This window comes from Piliocolobus tephrosceles, chromosome 8 (genome assembly GCF_002776525.5).
Source record: "Piliocolobus tephrosceles isolate RC106 chromosome 8, ASM277652v3, whole genome shotgun sequence".
Lineage (NCBI taxonomy): Eukaryota > Metazoa > Chordata > Mammalia > Primates > Cercopithecidae > Piliocolobus > Piliocolobus tephrosceles.
The window spans coordinates 58,555,653-58,575,417 of NC_045441.1; the positions used below are offsets into that span (position 1 = coordinate 58,555,653).

General features: G+C 42.4%; 2 protein-coding genes across 2 annotated transcripts in view; both read left to right on the plus strand.

The window, feature by feature from the left end:
- Positions 1 to 663: 663 nt before the first annotated feature.
- On the plus strand, positions 664 to 1,860 carry LOC111545049 (cytochrome c-like). The gene has a single exon (XM_023215962.1). The coding sequence runs from the start codon at positions 668 to 670 to the stop codon at positions 983 to 985; it is 318 nt and encodes a 105-aa protein (XP_023071730.1). The 5' UTR covers positions 664 to 667; the 3' UTR covers positions 986 to 1,860.
- Positions 1,861 to 19,273: 17,413 nt separating this feature from the next.
- The window catches only part of RAPGEF5 (Rap guanine nucleotide exchange factor 5), a 236,100-nt gene continuing 235,608 nt past the window's right edge, over positions 19,274 to 19,765 (plus strand). The window contains exon 1 of the mRNA XM_023216015.2: positions 19,274 to 19,504. Coding sequence (XP_023071783.2) covers positions 19,274 to 19,504 — 231 coding nt within the window. The remainder of the gene's footprint in view (positions 19,505 to 19,765) is intronic.

Here is a 19,765-nt window from a genome sequence, read left to right on the forward strand (position 1 = left end):
ATATACACCATGGAATACTATGCAGCCATAAAAAAGGATGAGTTTGCATCCTTTGTAGGGACATGGATGCAGCTGGAAACCATCTTTCTTAGCAAACTATCACAAGAACAGAAAACGAAACACTGCATGTTCTCACTCATAGGTGGGAACTGAACAATGAGATCACTTGGACTCCGGAAGGGGAACATCACACACCAGGGCCTATGATGGGGGTGGGGGAGGGATTTCACTGGGAGGTATACCTGATATAAATGACGAATTGATGGGTGCTGACGAGTTGATGGGTGCAGCACACCAACAAGGCACAAGTATACATATGTAACAAACCTGCACATTGTGCACATGTACCCTAGAACTTAAAGTATAATAATAATAATAATAATGATAAAAATGCAGTATTCGTAAAGCTTGTGTTTGTATTATTGTGAGATAGGAGACAAGTTCATTTGCTTTAATAAAGACCTAAACATGCCAGCCGCACCTGGTTAGAGGCAGAGCTGTGGGCGGTGCGCACTCGCAAGCGACCCAGACCCACCCGGGGAGCCTCTGAGTGGAGCCCGCGCTGGGTGGGAGGGCCGGGAGTGACGACCCTGGACTGTGGTCAGACCGAGCCGGGCGAGTAACGGCTTGAGGTGCGGTGGAGCCCTAACTAGGGACAGAATTAAATATGGGTGATGTTGAGAAAGGCAAGAATAATTTTATTATGAAGTGTTCCCAGTGCCACACTGTTGAAAAGGGAGGCAAGCACAAGACTGGGCCAAATCTCCATGGTCTCTTCGGGCGGAAGACAGGTCAGGCCCCTGGATACTCTTACACAGCCGCCAATAAGAACAAAGGCATCACCTGGGGAGAGGATACACTGATGGAATATTTGGAGAATCCCAAGAAGTACATCCCTGGAACAAAAATGATCTTTGTCAGCATTAAGAAGAAGGAAGAAAGGGCAGACTTGATAGCTTATCTCAAGAAAGCTACTAATGAGTAATAATTGGCCACTGCCTTATTTATTACAAAACAAATGTCTCATGACTTTTTTATGTGTACCATACTTTAATAGATCTCATACAGCAGAATTCAGATCATGAATGACTGACAGAATATTTTGTTGGGCAGTCCTGATTTAAAACTAAGACTGGCTTGTGGTTAAATGAATATGTTCAGTTTTTGAATTTTAATAGTAATTACAATTCGGTAAATGCTATCACTGTTTACCCCTTCTAAAGATATGATTAGACTTTGTTAGTAATGTTCAACTTTTCACAAAGATGGTGAGTGCCATCTTAAAACTTACTGGAGATTGGTTTTGTATTTAGATTTATATAGCTGCTTATGTGAATATATTTAAATACTGGGGAAATTCCTTCACTGTCTCAGAACCAAGCAAGATTCACCTGTGTTTTGTGTTCATTTGCCTCTTAAAGGCAAGGGTTGAAGATAAATAAGGTAGCAATGTCTAGAGTTTTGGCCTTAACGATGCCAATCTAATTATAATTCCCTGTATTTAAAATGGTTCCTTTTACTTATTGAAAAGCATTTTAGTATGGTTTATGTGTAATATTAAAGATTATTCAACACTTCTCACATCTTACAAATCTATAAGGTCACATGCTTTTAAAATAGTAGCAAGTTAAACTTCACTCTTGAATTCTTTACAATCTAAGTCAAACTAAGTTATAATTTAGGATTGTCTTTAAACAGCCATTCAGAAACATAAAACTGTAGAACTGTGTATTTGTGATTGGGAATGGTGCTTTTGCCAACTTAAAAGGATTAAAGTAGCAGAGATATACACAAATTTTAAATTATGTGTGATCGCAAGACTAAAGATAATTAAAAAGAAAACCACAGATCATGAAAAAAAAAAAAGACCTAAACATTCAGTTACTTTGCCTCTGCAAAACTCAGTTTTCTCATCTGTTAAGTATTAATTATTTAATACCCAAGTAAAAGAATCACTTAATCGATGTGGATTGCTTAGCACAGCACCTGATGCATAAGAGGCACTCAGTAGAGGTTAGTTCTTGCTGTTATTGAACTTTCACAAATCGTACATGAGATTTAATAGAGTAGGACCAAGAGTCACCAAACACCAGTGGGTCTTATTACAGATGATCCTCACATCATGGATTGGGGTCTTCAGGAACTCATAAAAGGTTTCTTTCAACTTAAGACAACAGCTACAGTTCTGTATGTATTTTTACTGTCAACGCTAATTGTTTATTTGAACCTAGTTAATACATATTTTTTCTTTCATCACAGAAATATGCATGAATCTAAATATGCATGAATCTAAATCTAAATGCATGAATGAATGTGCTAATTGCTCTCTGTTATGGACTGAATTGTATCCCTCCCAAATTGGTATATTGAACTCCTAACCCCCAGTGCCTCTGAATGTGACTGTATTTGGAAATGGGGTCTTTAAAGAGGTAATTAAGGTTAAATGAGGTCGTATGGGTGGGCCCCAATCCAATCTGATAGCTGTCTATATAAGAAGAGGAAATTTGGACATACATAGGAACACCAGGGTAAGGGTCATGTGAGGAGATGGTGAGAAGGTGGTCATTGACAAGCCAAGGAGAGTGACTTCTGGAGAAATCAAACCTGCTGACACCTTAACTGTACTTTTAGCATCCAGAACTATGAGAAAATAAATTTCTGTTGCTTAAGTCACCCCATCTGTAATATTTTGTTATATAGGGAAGGAAAAAAATCCTTTTCTTTCTACCCCTCCAAGCTCTCAGCTGTACCCCCATAGCAAAAGACAGAATAACAAAAGAAAAACATTTTATTTATAATATAAAAAATTTATGTTTTATGAAAGAGGAACGCTCATAAGGAAATGACCCCCCAAAAGCAGTTAGAATTGAATGCTTATATACTGAATTGGACAAAGACTAGTAAATTATAAAAAGGTGATAAGACAAAGGGGCTGAGAAGAGGGTAGTTAATCATAGAGAAATGGCTAGGAAGATAACAACTAGTTTAAAAAGGTTTGTTTGCCGATTTCTCTCAGTTTTAACTTCCGGTCCTTGAGGATAAGAATGTTACTTTCCTTCTGGTATAGGGAGGACAGTTTTCATGTGGGAGTTTTATCTTCTGCTTTCAGGAAGAAAAAGGGGAGGGCCAGAGAGCCCTTCTTGTACTCGCTGGTTTTTGAAGTGTCTTTAGCTTAAAATAATCCTTATACCCAAGGGGCATATTGTGGCGTGGCATATTCTGCTGTCCACAAACAATTACACCTTTCTTCCTTTGGACCTCAGCCTGTTTTCAGTCATGCAAATTCAGAAAATTGGAAGTGGGTATCTGCCAGAAGTAAATGGGAGAAAAATATACTTTGCAGAAAGAGCATGTTTCTCCCTGCCTCAACTCTGACTCCTAGCCTGATACCTAGTGGATTTTCTGAGGAAGACCTGTGTGGTAGATCCCGTCAGTGTCCTGTCCATATCCTTTTGGGGCCCCATCTCTGTAGCATACCCCAGCTAGACTTTAAACTGCCAGCATCACATCTCTGCATGTGGAAGGATTTTTTCTGGTGGCTGAAACCTGCTCTACCAGTGCTCAGAGCAGGCTGGATGTGCCAGAGAATTGATGCCCAATGACAGATGGGCGTGGAATATAAACACCTCAGCTTCCCCCCACCCTCAAATGGGGTAGCTCTGATAAACCTACAATGGCTTCCAGTGTTCTCTAGCAGGGTTAAGCTTCATTTACCCAAGTTGTAGCTTTCTTAATAATGAACCTTTTATTGGCTTCCCTCTCTAATCATGTTGAAGTTGTCCACTCTTCTATTGGTGTTCTTAGGAGCACCTCCCAAGTAAACTACTAGCTCTGAAATTCTTATTTCAGGGTGTGAAAAGGCTGGAGAAACTAGAACTAAGAAACCTGCTTTCTGGCTGCCAATATATGTACACGAACTTCCATTTTAAAGATGCTGTTCTTGGCTGGGTGCAGTGGCTCATGCCTGTAATCCCAGCACTTTGGGAGGCCGAGGAGGGTGGATCACTTGAGCTCAGGAGTTTGAGAGCAGCCTGGGCAGCACGGCAAAACCCCATCTCTACTAAAAATACAAAAAAATAGCACGCCAGTGGTCCCAGCTATTCGGGAGGCAGTGGTAGGAGGTTTGCTTGAGCCCAGGGGTCAGGGGTAGGGTGCAGAGGTTATAGGGTTATAGTGAGCCATGACTGTGTCACTGCATTCCAGCCTAGGCGACAGAGCGAGACCCTGCCTAAAAATAATTTTAAAAAATATAAAAAATAGAAAGGAAGAAAAAGGATGCAGCTCTTGCTCCTGCTGTTTCTACTTATAATGAGTTGATACACTGTACTGTGTTCTTTCTACAGTAAGTAGTCTATCCTCTGGTGAACTCTTGTAGCCTCTACCTACAGGGAAGGGTGCTCTGACAGTCCTGTTCATGTAAATATCTTTGCCTCAAATCCACCACTCTGCATTTTTTCTTCTATAAACATGAAAGCCTAATCCCTTCAATGCCTGTTGACTTCCATTAGCTCATACTCTTGCATCATATCTATATTTTGGGTAAATGTGTTTGCATCAGTGTTGTATGATTTTAATATGTTGTCTTGTGGCTGAGCCATATATTTCCTTATGGAGCTGCTGTAATAACTTTTGTGAAGTTTGGTTTGTCCAGGGATTGACTCTGTCACTGGACTGTGATAGACAACACTTCTTAGGAGTGATACAAGCAGTCCTATGTGTGCAGTAAAGCTCTGGCTAAGCATCACTGCCCCTCAACCTGTTCTCCTTTGAGTTTGACATAGTGAGTGTCAGAAGGTTTAGGTCTTCTCAGAGACCATTCAGAACAATGCTATGGACGCTCCAAGTTAGGTAACTTTTAGCATTCTGGGCTACCTTAACCCTCTGCAAACTGTTTACACCCAAGCCCTGGAGTTTTGGAATGAGGACAGCTCTGGGTGAAACTTCCAGAGAAGTGCATTAGTGAAACCTAACCTGACCATGCATTTAACCTCCTCAGAGGTTTTGCCAGGAAGATCACTCATCTTTGCCTCTTCTGGAAAGGTTTTATCACAGAAGCTGTCTCTGTTGTGTCTTTTGTGAATCTCTTATATTAGTGTGTAAATCCTAAGAAGTATTGCCAGCTTAGGGGATTTACAGGAAAGGTTCAGGGCTCCACCATCTTAGTTTTTAATCAGCAGTTAGCGCTGCATGGCCTTCACCATAGGGATAAAAGCCAGAACCACAATTAAAGGACTGTGGCAGACTCACTCTGTGTATCTCAGGCAATCTATTTGCCTTCTGCTCATTTGCCAGTAAAAAGGAAATAAAAGTGCATGTTACTCTGTTATTCTCACTCTAATAATTCAGAAAAGCCTACACATTGATTAAAATATTATATGGAGGGAAGATTTCAAATAGGCCCCGGGTAAATCTACTAACCCATGTAAATCCAGCTATTACATTTGAATGGCCTTCCTTTGAAGTAGGCCATTCTGTGAAAAGATAAGGGTCTTAATCCTGTCTGTCTTTGAAACATGTTCAGTAGGATAATTTCACCTATCATTCTGTTGGGGTATTAGTTTGGACCTGATGCAAAAGGAGTCAGCAGTGAATGGTGAAGCACAAAATTCCTTGTTCAGTTTTCCAGAGTTTGTTTTCCAAAATTTAAAAGTACTTGTTTGTTTTTGTTTGATTTTAATGATGTCAAATGAGTCTGTTGACACTGAGGATTTGATATGATGTTATTATTCTTGACAAAAGCACTGAACACCAGGACTGCATTGGACAGCTTGTGAAGAGCGAGTATCACCTTCACCTGAATCCTTTCTTTCATCTCCTCTGTCCCATATCATCATCTTCTGGGATTTTGCTTCAGTAGGTCTCAGCTCTGCCTTACCTTTCCATTCCTGTTTTGACTATTTTGTAGCCTAGGTTGTTTCATAGCCTGTCACTGTTATACTTCCAAGTTGTCCTGATCTTAGTTCTTAATATTCCAGGTAACTCTGCCTCCTGTTTCCTGATGTTCTATAAATATTGGTTATTTGATTACAAGGCATGATCGATGATTAAACCAGAAAGAAAAAAAAAAGAACATTAAATATTGATATCTTCCATAAGGCAAAATCGGCATCATATTTAGTTTGATTCTGTAGGTATCTATTGCGGACCAACAGTGAGATTTTCAAGCACATAAGACCCATAGCAGGAAGCTGTCAAAATTGTCCAGGGAAAATAAATAATTAATCTTTCTTTTTCTTTTTATTTTCTTTCTCTCTTTCTTTTTTTTCTTTTTCTTTTTTTTTTTTTTGAGATGGAGTCTCGCTCTGTTGCCCAGGCTGGAGTACAGTGGCGTGATCTTGGCTCACTGCAACCTTCACCTCCTGGGTTCAAGGGATTCACCTGCTTCAGCCTCCCGAGTAGCTGGGCGTACAGGCACCCGTCACCATGCCTGGCTAATTTTTGTATTTTTTTTTTAGTAGAGATGGGGTTTCACCATGTTGGCCAGGTTGGTCTTGAACTCCTGACCTCAGGTGATCTACTACTTCGGCCTCCCAGAGTGCTGGGATTACAGGCATGAACCACTGTGCCCCACCAAGAATTAGTCATTTTTAAAGCAACAATCATAAAGTAGATTTCAAGCAAGGCAGTTTCAATTATTTAGGACCCTGAGTAGCTATTCAAGGCTATTAATATGCAAACTCAAAGGCAGAAAGGCTAGAAAAGCAACATCTCTGCCCTCTTGTTAGGGACTGAAATTTTATGAGGATTACCTGTTGTCATGGCAGAAAATTCATCCAAATGCATACCCGTCAGTAACTATAAGGAGCCGTGAATTCTCTAGTAAATGCTCCAGAAGACAGCCACAAAATGCTGCCATCCCATCTGTTTTTCTTCTCATGGAGGATCTGTGCTGCCTTAGAAAGACAAATGCAAAATTCAAACAAAAAATAAAGTTTTCTCCTACAAATGTTTTATTTGGGTATTTTCTCCCCTCCCATTTTACCTCTGGCATCTGATCCTGTGCTGATTGTTTCTTCTTCAGGGTATTTTTAAGATTTGAGCATAAACAGATGTGTTGGAATTCCATTAGAATTGTCCTTTCCCAAAATGACTGCCTCTAATCCCTCCCAAAATCCCCTTGCCAGAAGATATTGGTCCACCTCACAAACACTGGTATGGAATGTGACCTTTGCTCATTTTCAGGTTTGTGTCTTTTGGTGGTGGTAGGGAATGTCCATTTCTACCAGTGGTAGGGAATGTCCATTTCACAATAAACGCCTCGTAGCGTAAATGAGGCAGCTTACATCTGTCTTGTTTTTGGTCTGTCTATACACGCTCACATTTAGGAAGTTAGGCTTTGCCCCAAGTACTGTAGGTCTTAGAAGATTTCCTTATTAGACTGCTTACTTTGAAAGTCTGATGAAGCTTGTATATTTTCACCAGAAAAGTACACAGGCATTTTTCATGTAAGGAGGCTCCCAGAGCCTGTAAAGCCTATGGACTCCAGACTGAAAAGAAGGATGAAGATAATCTCTAACACACTTATACTGACTGTGCCAGCTCCATTCTAAATGCTTGACAAATAATGACCCATTTATTCCCACAATGATTCTGTGAGGCATCTCCTAAAATCATTCCAATTTTACAAATGAGAGAACTGATTCCAAAGATGTGGCCCATTAAACATCTCATGACTGGTCAAAGGCAGAAGGAGGATTTGAATCCAGCCAGTATGGCTCCAGAGACCACCATACAATAGCGCTGCTCATTTATAATTAGAAACTGTAAGGAAATATGGTAACAAAGAAGGGAAATAAGATAAAACAACAACGTTTCCAAGCCTTTTCTATGATTGCAAATTCTATCTTGAATTTATTTCATGTTCTATTCTAATGTCTACACTATAGAGACCTAAAAATGTATCTTGTGCATATACCCTGAGAAAAACTATTAAAACTTTACAAACACTAAGTCCCGAGTCTCCTGTTTAAGCAAGTACAAAATTCTATTTTTGCCATTATACAAAGTATCTGAAAGAATGTTACAATCTACATATTAGAAAAGTTAAACTATCAGTTTTTATCTGGAATCATATAATTACAGATCCATGTAATGCCCACTATGCAGAAAACTATTCTATAAAGTAATATTCAGAAAGGATAACACCAGTCCCCAAGAAGTTTACAGCCAAAGAGGAGTCAAAGATAACAAATATGCAGATACCCCAGGGGACTAGCTCTCTCTGAATGGACTGGAGAACTGAGTCAAACTCTCTCAGTCTTAACCATGAAGGTTTTGACATTTCACCTGAAATAAACAGAAACTTTATGACTAACATCTTTTCCCATTTTTTTTTTTTTTTTCCGAGACAGAGTCTCACTCTGTTGCCCAGGCTGGAGTGCAGTGATATGATCTTGGCTCACTGCAGCCTCTGCCTCCCAAGCTCAAATGATTCTCCCACCTCAGCCTCCTGAGTAACTGGGACTACAAGTGCATGCCAGCACACCTGGCTAATTTTTGTATTTTTAGTAGAGAGAGGGTTTCACCGTGTTGGCTAGGCTGATCTCAAACTCCTGACCTCAATAATCCGCCCACCTAGGCCTTCCAAAGTTCTGGGAGCCACTCATAGGTGTGAGCCACCGTGCCCAGCTAGCTTTTCCCATTTCTGAATGAATGGACATAATAGAGCACCTGAAGATAACAGATTCAGCTCTGTTAATAGCAATTAGGAATTATTACCCCTTCAAGTGTCTCTTCCTTTAACTCTCCCTCTCTAGGGACGCGGTTGTAGAGACAGAATCAGAAGAGTGTCACATTTAAATTTTCAAAAAGATATTCATTGCTCTTCTTACCAATATTACCTCTTTCAAGTAGGTTTATTTATAAACAAAGCATTTACATAAGCTTTAGTGTTTCACTTCATTGGGCTTGATATGAAGCTGAAGAACAGGAAAACAAATTTGGGAGATTGACCAAAACCATTCACAGAGTTTGTGTGCTTGTAAAAACATATGCAAATTTCATATGACTATCCAATAAATGTGTATGTATGTGTGTTTGCAGATAATTTTGATTAAATATTCATTGTGGATTCTTTTTTTCATTTCCACCACTTCTGAACATAGAAGAGGTGAGATTTATTAATAGCCACTGACACTTATGCATATTCTGAGGGTTAACAGGGTTAACTATCATAGGCATTCATAGGCATCGTGTAGCCTTCAGAACCACCTGAAGGTTGGATTTTATTATCTCTATTTTACAGTTAAGGAAATAGGCTCGGAGAGGTGAATTGTTTGGCTAAAGTCACAGAGCTAATAAATCATAAATGTAAGACTCGATTCAGGGTTTTCAACTCTATGTTCAATGTCTGTTCGACTTCCCTACAAGTGTATTTAGACTATAAAGGATGAAAAAGTTATACTTTGATGATTGGCAGTAAACAAGGTGCTTCAAGAATAACCCATCAGAAGATTTGGAGTTTGCCTAGAGTGGGGAAACTCCCATGTGGCAAAGGAAAGTTGATGAAAATCATATCTGGACCATGGTTCATTCATCAGGTTATGCGGCCTCCCTGGGACTCACGGGGAATTAAATAACTACAGCACCACCAATATGGAGACAACATGATGCCAAAAAGAGCACTGGCTATAGTTTACAAGCCACCTTACTGATTAGAGTCTTTGCACATATTTTGTCTAATCTTCTTAACAACCTGGTTGTACAGGTGTTAGAACAGAAGGTAGAAGCTCAGACCAAGTAACTTGAGGGCACATACCTAGAAGGTGGAAAGACCTGGTTTTGAACCTAGGCCTATCTGATGCCAGAGCATGAGTGTTCTATTTTACCACTCTAGGTCTGCAGAGTACCCACCTTTGAGGAAGTCACTAGTTCTGTGTCAGGATAAAAGTGATATTAGCTCCATGAAGGTAGCTGGGAAGTGGGGAAGGCAGAAAGCTTTTCAGCCTGTTCAGATCTCCCTCCTTTCCTAGTATCAGAGATAATTTTTTTAACCATGCCCTGTAATAGCAGTTCTCAAATTTTTTGGTCTCAAGACCCCTGTACACTCTTAAATTATATAGAACCCCAAAGACCTTTTATCTACATGGGTTACAGCTGTATCTATGAATGCTTATCATATTAAAGTTTAAAACTGAGACATTTCTTCAAAATAGTTATTTAATAAAAAAACTGATTATGTGTTATTATAAATATGTTTTATGAAAAATAACTGTTTTCCAAAACAAAACAAAATTTAGTGAGAGGGCTGGCATTGTTTTACATTTTTGCTAATTTCTTTAAATGTCTGGCTTAAGAGAAGCAGCTAGATTCTTGTATCCGGTCCTACACTCTATCTTTTGCCACATCCAACGTCTTTAGCCTCTGGAAAACACCAATGTATACTTACGAGAGAATGAGAGAAAAGGGGGAAAGTAACATTTTAGTATTATTAGGACCCTTGGGAAACCCCTGAAAGGATTCTCACTGTCTGAGAATCCCTGCCCTATAGCCACTTCAGTATGTACTAGGGCCAGTGAAATAACTGAATCTTTGATTAGAAAGGACATTACAGGTCATTTAGTCCAATCCTTCATCTGATGAAACAAAATCCCATCAAATCCTGCTTAAGCTTCCCATTTTGCAAGGACGGGGACCACTCCAGGTTCAAAAAGGACTTTAAATGGACAGAAAAACCCTTATTATGCTGAGAAGAAACTTTTTTCTCTATAGTTTCCCACTTTGGTCTTAACTCTGCATAGAATGAGTCCAATTCTTTTTCAACATATTCAAAATATTTGAAAACAACTCCCTTGTCATTCCTTGAGTGCTGTCATCTTCTCTAAGCTAAAGGCTTCTTTATGTTTAAGAACTTGGGACACCTTCTGCTGCTCTCGGTGTACTTCGGCCCAGATTTATATCTTCTGATCAAGATCTTCAAAAGCCAATCTGAGCTCATGTAATGTTGCCAGTACCCTCTAAGACAGGTTTGCTCACAGCTCATTCTGTATTTAGCTTGGATCAATGCTACAAATGCTTAACATTCACGGACAGAGGAGAAGCATATTCTTAAAGGTTTCTAATTTCTGTGTGGGCATGACTTTGAATCCTTGTTTCCTTTTCCACTGTCTTCTCTCCTATTTTCCTGGTCCAGGCCCTGATTTATCCAGGGCATCATTTCATTTGCCCCTTCTCTTTCAATCCTATAAGAAAGCCAGTGCTATCTGTGCAGAGCTTTAAAGTTTGCAAACCAGTGTTACAACCACCACTTCATTTAATTAGCATAGAAATTCTGTACACAGAATGCACTGACACAAATAGCAAAAGAAAGCACAGAAGAAGCTTCCATGAACTTGATCTTATGGATGACCATTTTAATACTTCATGCCTGGGATCCTGTAACCTGCTTTGCAGGCTGCCCAGCTTTCAGTGTCTCCCTCTTCTAAAGCACTTTACATATTGATGCTAAAATCATCTTCCTTCCCTGCTGATCTGAACATGCCACCATCTGGTGTCCATTTATAGCCTCCCATCACCCATGGGATAATGTACTTTCCTACAACCTCAGAGACTCTGCATCTGCTGAGACCTCTGTCTTGCTTTCCTTAACTTAGGATTGCAGTGTTGAGCTAGTCATGATTTTGTTCATTTATTTGTTCATCCACCCAGCATTCATTCATGCATGCATTTATTTGCTTATAATCTACTATATGGTAGCCACTGTATTAGATGCTAGAGGAAAATACAAAAAAGAATAATTTCTGCCCTCAAAGGGTTTATAATCCTGCATTGGTGAAATGGGCAAATCTGACTTAATCCAAATGCAGAGATAGACTATGATAACACAGGTGGTAAACATGGAATCATAATTTTATGTAAACACAGGTTTACCACGGAAGGATTAAACCCAAATGGAAAGAACAGAGAGGGCTTCTGGGAGGAGATACTGTTTGATCTGTGTAAAGATGAGTAGATTTCCACAAGCACAGAAGGGACAGGATTGTCTTGGCCTTCTTGCTGTCTGCTGGCTAAGGTAGTTCTCTTATCACCCTTTTCCTCTGTCTTCTTGGGCATTCAACCATACAGATTTTTTTTTTTTTTTTTCAAAATCTACTAAAGGGCCTGGTGAATTTGCATAATCGACTTTGTAAAAGAAATTTCCAGGATGGTAGTAGTATATAGCATATGAAATGGCATGAACAGACATACTTTTTTTTTTAAAGATTATTAGTGAATGAGTAGAAGATGAACTTATAGGGAGGAACCCCCATCTGGCACCCATGCCTGTCAGCCACTGCCTCTGGCTGGGGCCACCAATGCAAATAATATAAAGAAGGTTTATCATCCCCAAGGGGGATATTTGCATGATGCATAGTGCGTGATGTACTACAAAAATAATAGCACAGTGTCACACAGGTTTGTCATGAGCAGTCTGATAGCAGATAGTTACATTTATGATTCTTGAAAACAGAAATAAAATGAATAAGGCTTAACATTTTTAGGTTGGAAACATGTTTCCTTATTTTGCTACATTTCTCTCAATTGCATATTCATTCCATAAGAAAACATAAAAATAGAGTTAGTATCAAGTACTCAAACTGTTCTGTCTGGCATTCTCAGCAGAGGCAGCACGGGAAGACTTGGGTTTCTCCTATAAGGATCTGCTGTTTGCTCTCTTAAAATTAAATGAGAGAAACCACAAAAATTAAATGAGAGAAGCCACAAGAGTCACTGCCTGAAATTCCAAACAACTGGAGATGGAAAGTCACCTGCAGCATGTTCTTCAAGCTTAGCAAGGACAGTGTCCCTGCTACTTCCCTATTCCCTGAGCACCCTGGTCTAGCTCTACTGTTTACCATCATGATTTTGAACACTGGCGTCTCTCTCTCTCCAGTCCTTTCTCTTCAGTTCTAGCTCACCTCCTCTTCTTGCTGGTTGAAGTTTCACCTGGGCACCCTTTAGTTTAGTTGGTATAACTGCTATATATATATAAAACTAAACCCTCAAAATCAGCTTAGCCCTTGGGAAGGTTGTGCTCATATTTAATCCATTTTGGTGATTACATGCTGGAGGGTTGGCAGGGTTGAATAGGGAGACAAAATTATATGCAAGTTTTCTGTTTTTGAGAGCTGTTAAACCAGTGCACAACATCTTGAATGGGGGTAAATTTAAAAATGGGAGACGTTGGGAAGAGATGGATTCCAAAGAGGACTCATCAAAGTCCTAATAGCTGTGGTGTTGGGAGACTCATTAGCTGATGTGCATTCTATACATTTATCAGAAGACAGGTAGGCAGGGCATGGAACAAGGGAAAGACCAGCTCACAGGTGGTTTCCTTGGCATTCCTAACAAGAACACAAAAATTAAATGAGAGAAGCCATAAGAGTCAGTGCCCCAAATTCCATACAATGGGGGATGGAAGGTCACCTGCAGCATGTTCTTCAAGCTTAGCAAGGGACAGAGTGTCCCCGCTTCTCCTCTATCCCTTGAGCACCCTGGTCTAGCTCCACTGTTTACCATTGTGATTTTGAACACATGGCTAGCAGGGAAGAGAAGATGGAGCCACCATCTTGAACATGTCTAGACCCTATGTCCTGCTGGCATTGACTCGTGCAAACTCCCAGCTTGCTTGTCTCTCTCCAGTCCTTTCTTTTCAGTTCTAGCTCACCTCCTTCTCTTGCTGGTGGGAATTTCATCTGAGCACCCTTTAGTTGGTATAACTGCTATATAAAATGAAACCCTCAAAACCAGTTTCCCCTACCTCTTTGACTTCTCTAAATCTGGAGCCATTTAAAAAAATTTTATTTTTAAAAATAGGTAATATATTCCCATATTCTAAAAAACAAAAAAATATAAAAAGGGGTACATGAAAAATCTCCCACCTTTCCTTTCCCCACATGCCCAATTCCAGTGACTTGAAAAAGTTTCCAGAGTTTCTTCATTCACGCACAAAAATGGATATGAATTTCCATCCTTTTCATCCACAACGGAGTATGTTCTTCACATTTTTCGAGCCATGGGTCCTGGTCATCTATGGTTATGTAACAAATACCTCTAGACTTAGTGGCTTCAAACACTTTATCATCTCTCACAGTTTGGTGGGTTGATGGGGCTTAGCTAGGTAGTTCTTTCTTGAGCTCCTTACCTATGGTTGCTGTCAGACATGACTAGTACAGAAGTTATCTGAAGGCTCAGCTGGACTGTGTTCAAAGTAGCTCCCAAATTGGCAGGAATTCCTGTTGGTTGTTTATTGGGAGCTCAGCTGACAGATCACCTCTACAGGGCTTCCATGTGGCTTGGGCTTCTCCCTGCAAGGAGGCTAGGTTCTGAGTAGGCACATCCCAAGACCAAGCAATCCAAGACAGCAGGAAGTGGAAGCTGCCAGGCCAACCAAGGGCTATTTACAGAACAGGTGAAGTCACCTTTATTTATTCTATTGGCCAAATCATTCATAAGTGAAACGGCTACACGGTCTGGGGTATATATCCGGGGTTCATCCTCTTGTGCCAGGAAAATTTAGGACACGAACACACATGAGGGGTTTAGGAGTGGAGGTTTAATAGCAGGAGAGAAGAGAAAGAAAAATTGTTCTCTCTATAGGGGGGTGGGGGGTGGTCTTCCCAGCAGGAAAGACTGACTGGTGGTGGATGTGCCGGATTTGATAGTTTGGCTTGAGGCTGGCAGTGTCTGATTTACCTACGGCTCACAGATTGGTTCAATCAGGTGTGATGTTTACACAGCATGTGGGGAAGACTGGTCACCCCATGTGAATCTTATTATGCAAATGAATTCTTCCTTTGGCCTGCGCCATCTTGTCTGCTCCTCACTGTACACATGGCTAGGAGAAAAGGGAAGATGGAGCCACCATCTTGAACATGTTTAGACTCTAGTTCCTGCTGGCATTCACCCGGGCAAGCTCCCAGCTTGCTTGTCTGTATCTGCAGCTCGACTTTACAGGCTGCTCTTTGTTGGAAAATGATTTGGTACTGCTTTTCATTATAAAGGAAAGTCTTACCAAGGACTCCCATACCCTCACTATTTGCCTAAGTGATTTCTTCTTAACTCCTATATCACAAAGTCTGCTTAAACTCAAAGGGATGGAGAAAGAAACTCTATTTCTTTATGGGGGAGTGGCAAGATCACATTGCAGAAGAGCTTGGGAGATAGGAGATGCTGAACTGTCCATTTTTGGACAATACAGTCCACAACACCATCTGAAGTATTTTTCTACTGCTCTGATGCCCAAGGAGCCTTCTTTCGTACTGTCTAACATCTAACCCCTCATTTCTGTTTCCATTGCCACAATGAATTCAGGCCCTCATCACTTTGTAGCTAGCTCATTGTTAGAGCTATCTTCCTGTTCTCCAATTTCCCTATCCTGCCAATAGCCCTTAAAATTTGTGTTTTCTCACATGGGTCTTTACACACACTTTGACTTTGATGATCTCATTCTCTTAAGTAAAATTCAACTCTGGTACCCCATCCTCTAGGAAAAATTGCAAATGGCTGGCAAGTGATCCCATTAACTTGTGTGGTTTGGCACAAATATGATTTACATTGAAACATTTTTTTTTTGGTCAGGTGCAGTGGCCCACGCCTGTAATCCTAGCACTTTGGGAGGCCAAGGTGGGCAGATGATGAGGTCAGGAGATCAAGACCACTCTGGCCAATATGGTGAGACCCCATCTCTACTAAAAATACAAAAATGAGCTGGGTGTGGTGGTGCGTGCCTATAATCCCAGCTACTCGGGAGGCTGAGGCATGAGAATTGCTTGAACCCAGGAGGCAGAGTTTGCAGTGAGCCAAGATCGTGCCACTGCACTCCAGCCTGGCGACAGAGCAAGATTTCATCTCAAAAAAAAAAAAAAAAATTATTATTCTTATGGGTAAATCATAGTTGTACATATTTATGGGGTCCATGTGACATTTTGATACAGGCATAGAATATGTAATGAGCAAATCAGGGACATTGGGCTATCCATCACCTGAAGCATTGATCATTTCTTTGTGTTAGGAACATTCCAATTCCACTCCTTTAGTTATTAAAAAATATACAGTAAATTATTTTTAACTATAGTCACCCTATTGTGCTACCAGCAGATCTTATTCATTCTAATGTATTTTTATATGATTTACATTTTTATAAGCTTTCATACTGCAAAATCAGATTTTGTATAGAAATCCAGATTAAGCTGTTTGAAAAACTTAGTTCTCATATATGAAATAATTCAATTTTTCAACTCATGTATTCTAGATACTGAACAAAGGAGGAAAGAAGCCCTGTCCTTATGGCATATACATTTTAGTCATAGGGAGGCAGACAATAGGCAAAGTAAATAAGTAAAATATATGGAATATGCATGGTGGTAAGCTCTGTGGGGCGCTGGGAAGGGAATAAAGACAGGAATGTATAGAAAAGACTGCAATTTAAAATCACATGGTCATGGAAGGCCTCACTGAAATGGTGACATTTGAATTTAAAAACTGAAGACGTTGAGAGAAATGTGGATTTCTAGAACTGCACTATCCAATATGGTAGCCACTAGCCATATGCTGCTATCTAAATTTATATGAATTAAAATTAAACAAAGTTAAAAATTCAGTTCCTCAGTCACCCTAGCCATGTTTCAAGTGCTCAGCAGTTACATGTGGCTAGTAGCTGCAAAACAGATAACAGAAAATGCACATCATTGCAGAAAGTTCTGTTGGACAGCATTGCAGAGGACTCTCATTCCAGACAGGGCACAGTGAGTGTAAAGGTTGCTTGATTTGAGTTAAACGGTGACACGGCTCTTCTTTGTACACATCCTGCTATTCCCTGTTGTTTGCCTATTTTTATCCTGAGGCTAAATGGCATTTGTCATTTATCACCTCAACCTAAACCAGTTCTCCAAAGGCCCTTCTTGAGCTTTAGATGCTTGGTCTGTCCCATAGAATCTATGGAATGTTGGCTTTGCATTGAGCAACTGTGTGAAGGGGCGTGAAGACCAGGAACCTGGACCAGGAGACAGAACACGTGTTCTATTTTGGAGTAGAGTAGGTTCATGGTATGATTCAATGGTGTCATCGGGGTGATAGGGCACAAGCACCCACTAATCTGAATGTCCTGGAGGACTTCTAGTGGGCCAGGTGTTCACCCTTTAGTCATGGGGAAGTTGGAGGTATGGGGGTAAGTGGCACTCTGGGGCTCAAGACAATGACCAATTACCAACTGGAGCTGCAATATTTTAACACTGTAAAAACGGATAGAGTCTGACATGGTAACATACAAGTGCTATTTCAGCCTTGGATAAATGCATGTGATAGGTATTTGGAAACTGTAATGGACTATGGAGCCCTATTATAAAGTCCTTTCCAGTTAACACACACAGCTTAAGGTGACAGGGTTTAAGGCCTTCTGCAGTGTGTTACCAGCATCCATTCTGGTATTTTCTGTTACTTCTTCATTATGTCATCTTTCCCTTCACTAGCATGACATATTTTCAGTGCCCAGTGAGTTCTGTGTGATACCACCTTGGTGTTTTTCTTATGTCTTTCTTTCTCTCTTTCTCTCTTTCTTTTTTTTTTCTGAGACTGAGTCTCGCTGTGTTGTCCAGGCTGGAGTTCAGTGGTGCAATCTCAGCTCACTGCAAGCTCCGCCTCCCGGGTTCACGCCATTCTCCTGCCTCAGCCTCCTGAGTAGCTGGGACTAGAGGCGCCCGCCACCACACCCAGGTAATTTTTGTATATTTAGGAGAGACAGGGTTTCACCATGTTAGCCAGGATGGTCTCGATCTCCTGACCTTGTGATCCACCCACCTTGGCCTCCCAAAGTGCTGGGATTACAGGCGTGAGCCACTGCGCCCGGCCTCATGTCTTTCCTCCTTACTTGAAGGACACTTATCCTCCCTTCTGCCTGGTTGAATCTTCCCCAGTCACCCTTAAGGTGCAGTTTAAACTTCCTTCCTTTCGTGGATTTAGCTTTGCCCATCCCAGGCCAGAAGCATTTCTCTCTCCTGTGGCCTGAAGTAGTCTTACCTACACTTACTTGGCAATTAGCAAGAGTAAAAGTGCAATATCTTTGTTTTTCTGGATGTTTATCTACTCCTAGGTTAAATCTTACCTTCCTGAGGGGCAGAGGTCACAGTTCGTTCTTCCTTTTTTGTTACATGGCATGTTTTTATATATATTTGCCAAGCACCTACCATGTGAGTGGCTGAGGGCACAATGGTAAACCAACTCTGGGCCCTGACCTCCTACGATTCTTTCTTGTCATTTTTTAAAAATGTGAATAAGCTTATTCAACTTTTGTAAGTCTTAGACAAAGATGGGGATCCCAGCGCCCCACTGATGAGAAGTCAAAACCCTGACTGGCCCTTGTTGAAGACAGATTGAGCTGGGATGTGAAGATTCCCACTCCCTGGTGTTTAACGCACTGCTGGAATAGTTTCACTCTCAATGATCCAGAATTCCTGCCTCTTGGAAGGGTGTAAACAATGATTCACACCACGGCAGGCCTTTACAGTTCACCAAGCACATTCATCACAGCAGCGGGCTTTCAGGGAAGGTCGGGTTCTGACATGTTAACAGAGATTCACCTTCAGGTCACCAGACTTGCAGCTACTCTGCTCAACACCGATCATAACCAACAAAAGTTGTCTCCCTTCGTCCTTTAAGGATGCGTGTGCCAAGAAGGGTCGGCGCAAAGCAGTTCTGCCTCATGGTGTTTGCCTTGTAGCGTGCCTATTTTGAAGTTCCTTGGCCAAGACAGTTCCTAGGAGTAAAGATTACGATGAGGGGCCAGGCTGTGCAAAAGGTGCGGGGAGGGCGGACTCTTCAGCACACTTGATTGAGGTCCAAGTCAATCCCTGGCTGTTCGGAAAAGTGAAGCAAAGCAGGACTTTTCAGCCTAAGGGGTAGGGGGACAGGGGGAGAGGGCAGAAGAGCGGGCTTGGCGGAGATTATGGGAATTCCGCACCTGTGGATGAGCCGGTGCCCAAGGTGCCCTCTTCCTCCTGGGTCCCGAGTGGGAGATCCGAGTGGGCCAGGTCCCAGGCGGAGTTCTCAGGCAAAAGGGCCGGGCGGGGCGGGGCGGGGCCGGCGCACCTGGGCGGGGAGGGGAGGAGAGAGGAGGGGAGGGGAGGTGCGCGGGGCTGAGCCTCGCGGGGGCCGCGGCGCGCGCCAATGGGCAGCGGCTGGCAGCGCGCCCCGCGCCCGAGCCGCAGTCGCGCCCTCTCGCTTCCTGGCGAAGGCGCGGACGGCGCGCGGAGGCGAGCGCGGTAGAGAGGAGCCCCCGGCGCCGCAGCGCCGTCAGGGCATGAGGATGGCAGTGGGTTCCGTCAAGATGCAGCCGCCGTGCGAGAGCCCGGCCCTAGCCGCCGCGGCGGCAGTGGTGGCCGCAGACGGCGCCCTGCGCCGCAGCCCCAGCGCCCGGGAGCCCGAGCGCGAGCAGCCGCCGGCGTCGCTGCGGCCACGGCTGAGGGACCTGCCAGCGCTGCTGCGGAGCGGGCTCACGCTGCGGAGGAAGCGGAGCGCCGCTGGGGGCCGGGTGAGTGGCCCGGCCCTGGCTGACTGGGCACGGGTGGTGCGCACGTGGAGCCCGCGCCCACCCCCGGGCCGCTGATGGGGGCGTCTGGAAGTTGGGGAGGTGGCGGAAGGGACGCCCTTCTGCCGGACTCGGCTGAAGAGGGGCCCGGGACGGCGGGGTTTTGAGGTGCCACCCCTTGAGCGACGGTTTCCCCTGCCCCCCACCCCCACCCCCACCCCCGCAAGCTGCCCCTGACTTAACCCCAGGGCCCCCGGATTCAGG